The sequence below is a fragment of the Bison bison genome, unplaced genomic scaffold (assembly GCF_000754665.1).
Source record: "Bison bison bison isolate TAMUID 2011002044 unplaced genomic scaffold, Bison_UMD1.0 scf7180017864472, whole genome shotgun sequence".
NCBI classification, from domain to species: domain Eukaryota; kingdom Metazoa; phylum Chordata; class Mammalia; order Artiodactyla; family Bovidae; genus Bison; species Bison bison.
Window position 1 is genome coordinate 8,602,365 of NW_011495033.1, and position 1,116 is coordinate 8,603,480.

At 49.0% G+C, this 1,116-nt stretch overlaps 1 protein-coding gene across 1 annotated transcript in view; it reads left to right on the top strand.

Moving 5' to 3' along the window:
- TMEM132E (transmembrane protein 132E) overlaps positions 1 to 1,116 on the top strand; it is a 38,368-nt gene that overhangs the window by 28,443 nt on the left and 8,809 nt on the right. The window contains exon 6 of the mRNA XM_010861707.1: positions 40 to 183. Coding sequence (XP_010860009.1) covers positions 40 to 183 — 144 coding nt within the window. The remainder of the gene's footprint in view (positions 1 to 39; positions 184 to 1,116) is intronic.

The window sequence follows — 1,116 nt, forward strand, 5'->3', positions numbered from 1 at the left end:
AGGCAACTCACAGAGCCCACCCTCCTCTCCTCCCTGCAGGACACAGAGATCATCAACACCGCCATCCTGACGGGCCGGACAGTGGCCATCCCCGTCAAGGTCATCGCCATCGAGGTGACCGGCCTTGTCCTAGACGTCTCCGCCCTGGTGGAATGCGAATCTGACAATGAGGACATCATCAAGGTGGGCTTCCTGGAGGTGGGGGCCCTGGGAGAAGGGCCTCAGACCTTCAGGGGGAGTAGGACAGCAATCTAGAGGGCAATTCACATCTGAGACAGGCTCCCTTGGTAGACAAGAGGAGGGAAGTGGTAGGGGATGGGGGAGGAAGAGCATCCCACGTCCAGCCTGAGCAAGGGGAGGCCCTAGAAGAGCCCTTCTGGCAGGCTGATGGGAAACGGCAGCGTTGACAACTTGAATTCAATCCCCAAGTCGCTATGGACCCCTGCTATCTGGCAAACATTGGGTAAGGCAATAGGGGAGGGGGTCCTGGGGGTACTCAGAGACAGGCCCTAAACCTGGGGGCTGGTGAACAGATGGAGATCCAGCCCAGGGTGGAAGCCTCCAGAAGAACATGAGTTAGGAGACTTCCCTGGTAGTCCATTGGTTAAGAATCCGCTTTGCAACGCAGGGGACGTGGGTTTGATCCCTGGGTGGGGAACTAGGATCCCATATGCTGTGGGGCAGCTATGCCCACGAATAGCAACTAGAGAAGCCTGCACACAGCAGCTAAGACTCAATGCGGACAAATAAATATTAAAACATTTAATAATGTTGTTAAATATTTATTTAAAATATTTTATTTAATGGATAAGAAAGCTATGGTACATATACACAATGGAGTATTTCTCAGCCATTAAAAAGAATACGTTTGAATCAGTTCTAATGAGGTGGATGAAACTGGAGCCTATTACACAGAGTGAAGTAAGCCAGAAGGAAAAACACCAATACAGTATAGTAACGCATATATATGGAATTTAGAAAGATGGTAACAATAACCCTGTGTACAAGACAGCAAAAGAGACACTGATGTATAGAACAGTCTTATGGATTCTGTGGGAGAGGGAGAGGGTGGGAAGATTTGGGAGAATGGCATTTAAACATGTAAAATATCATGTA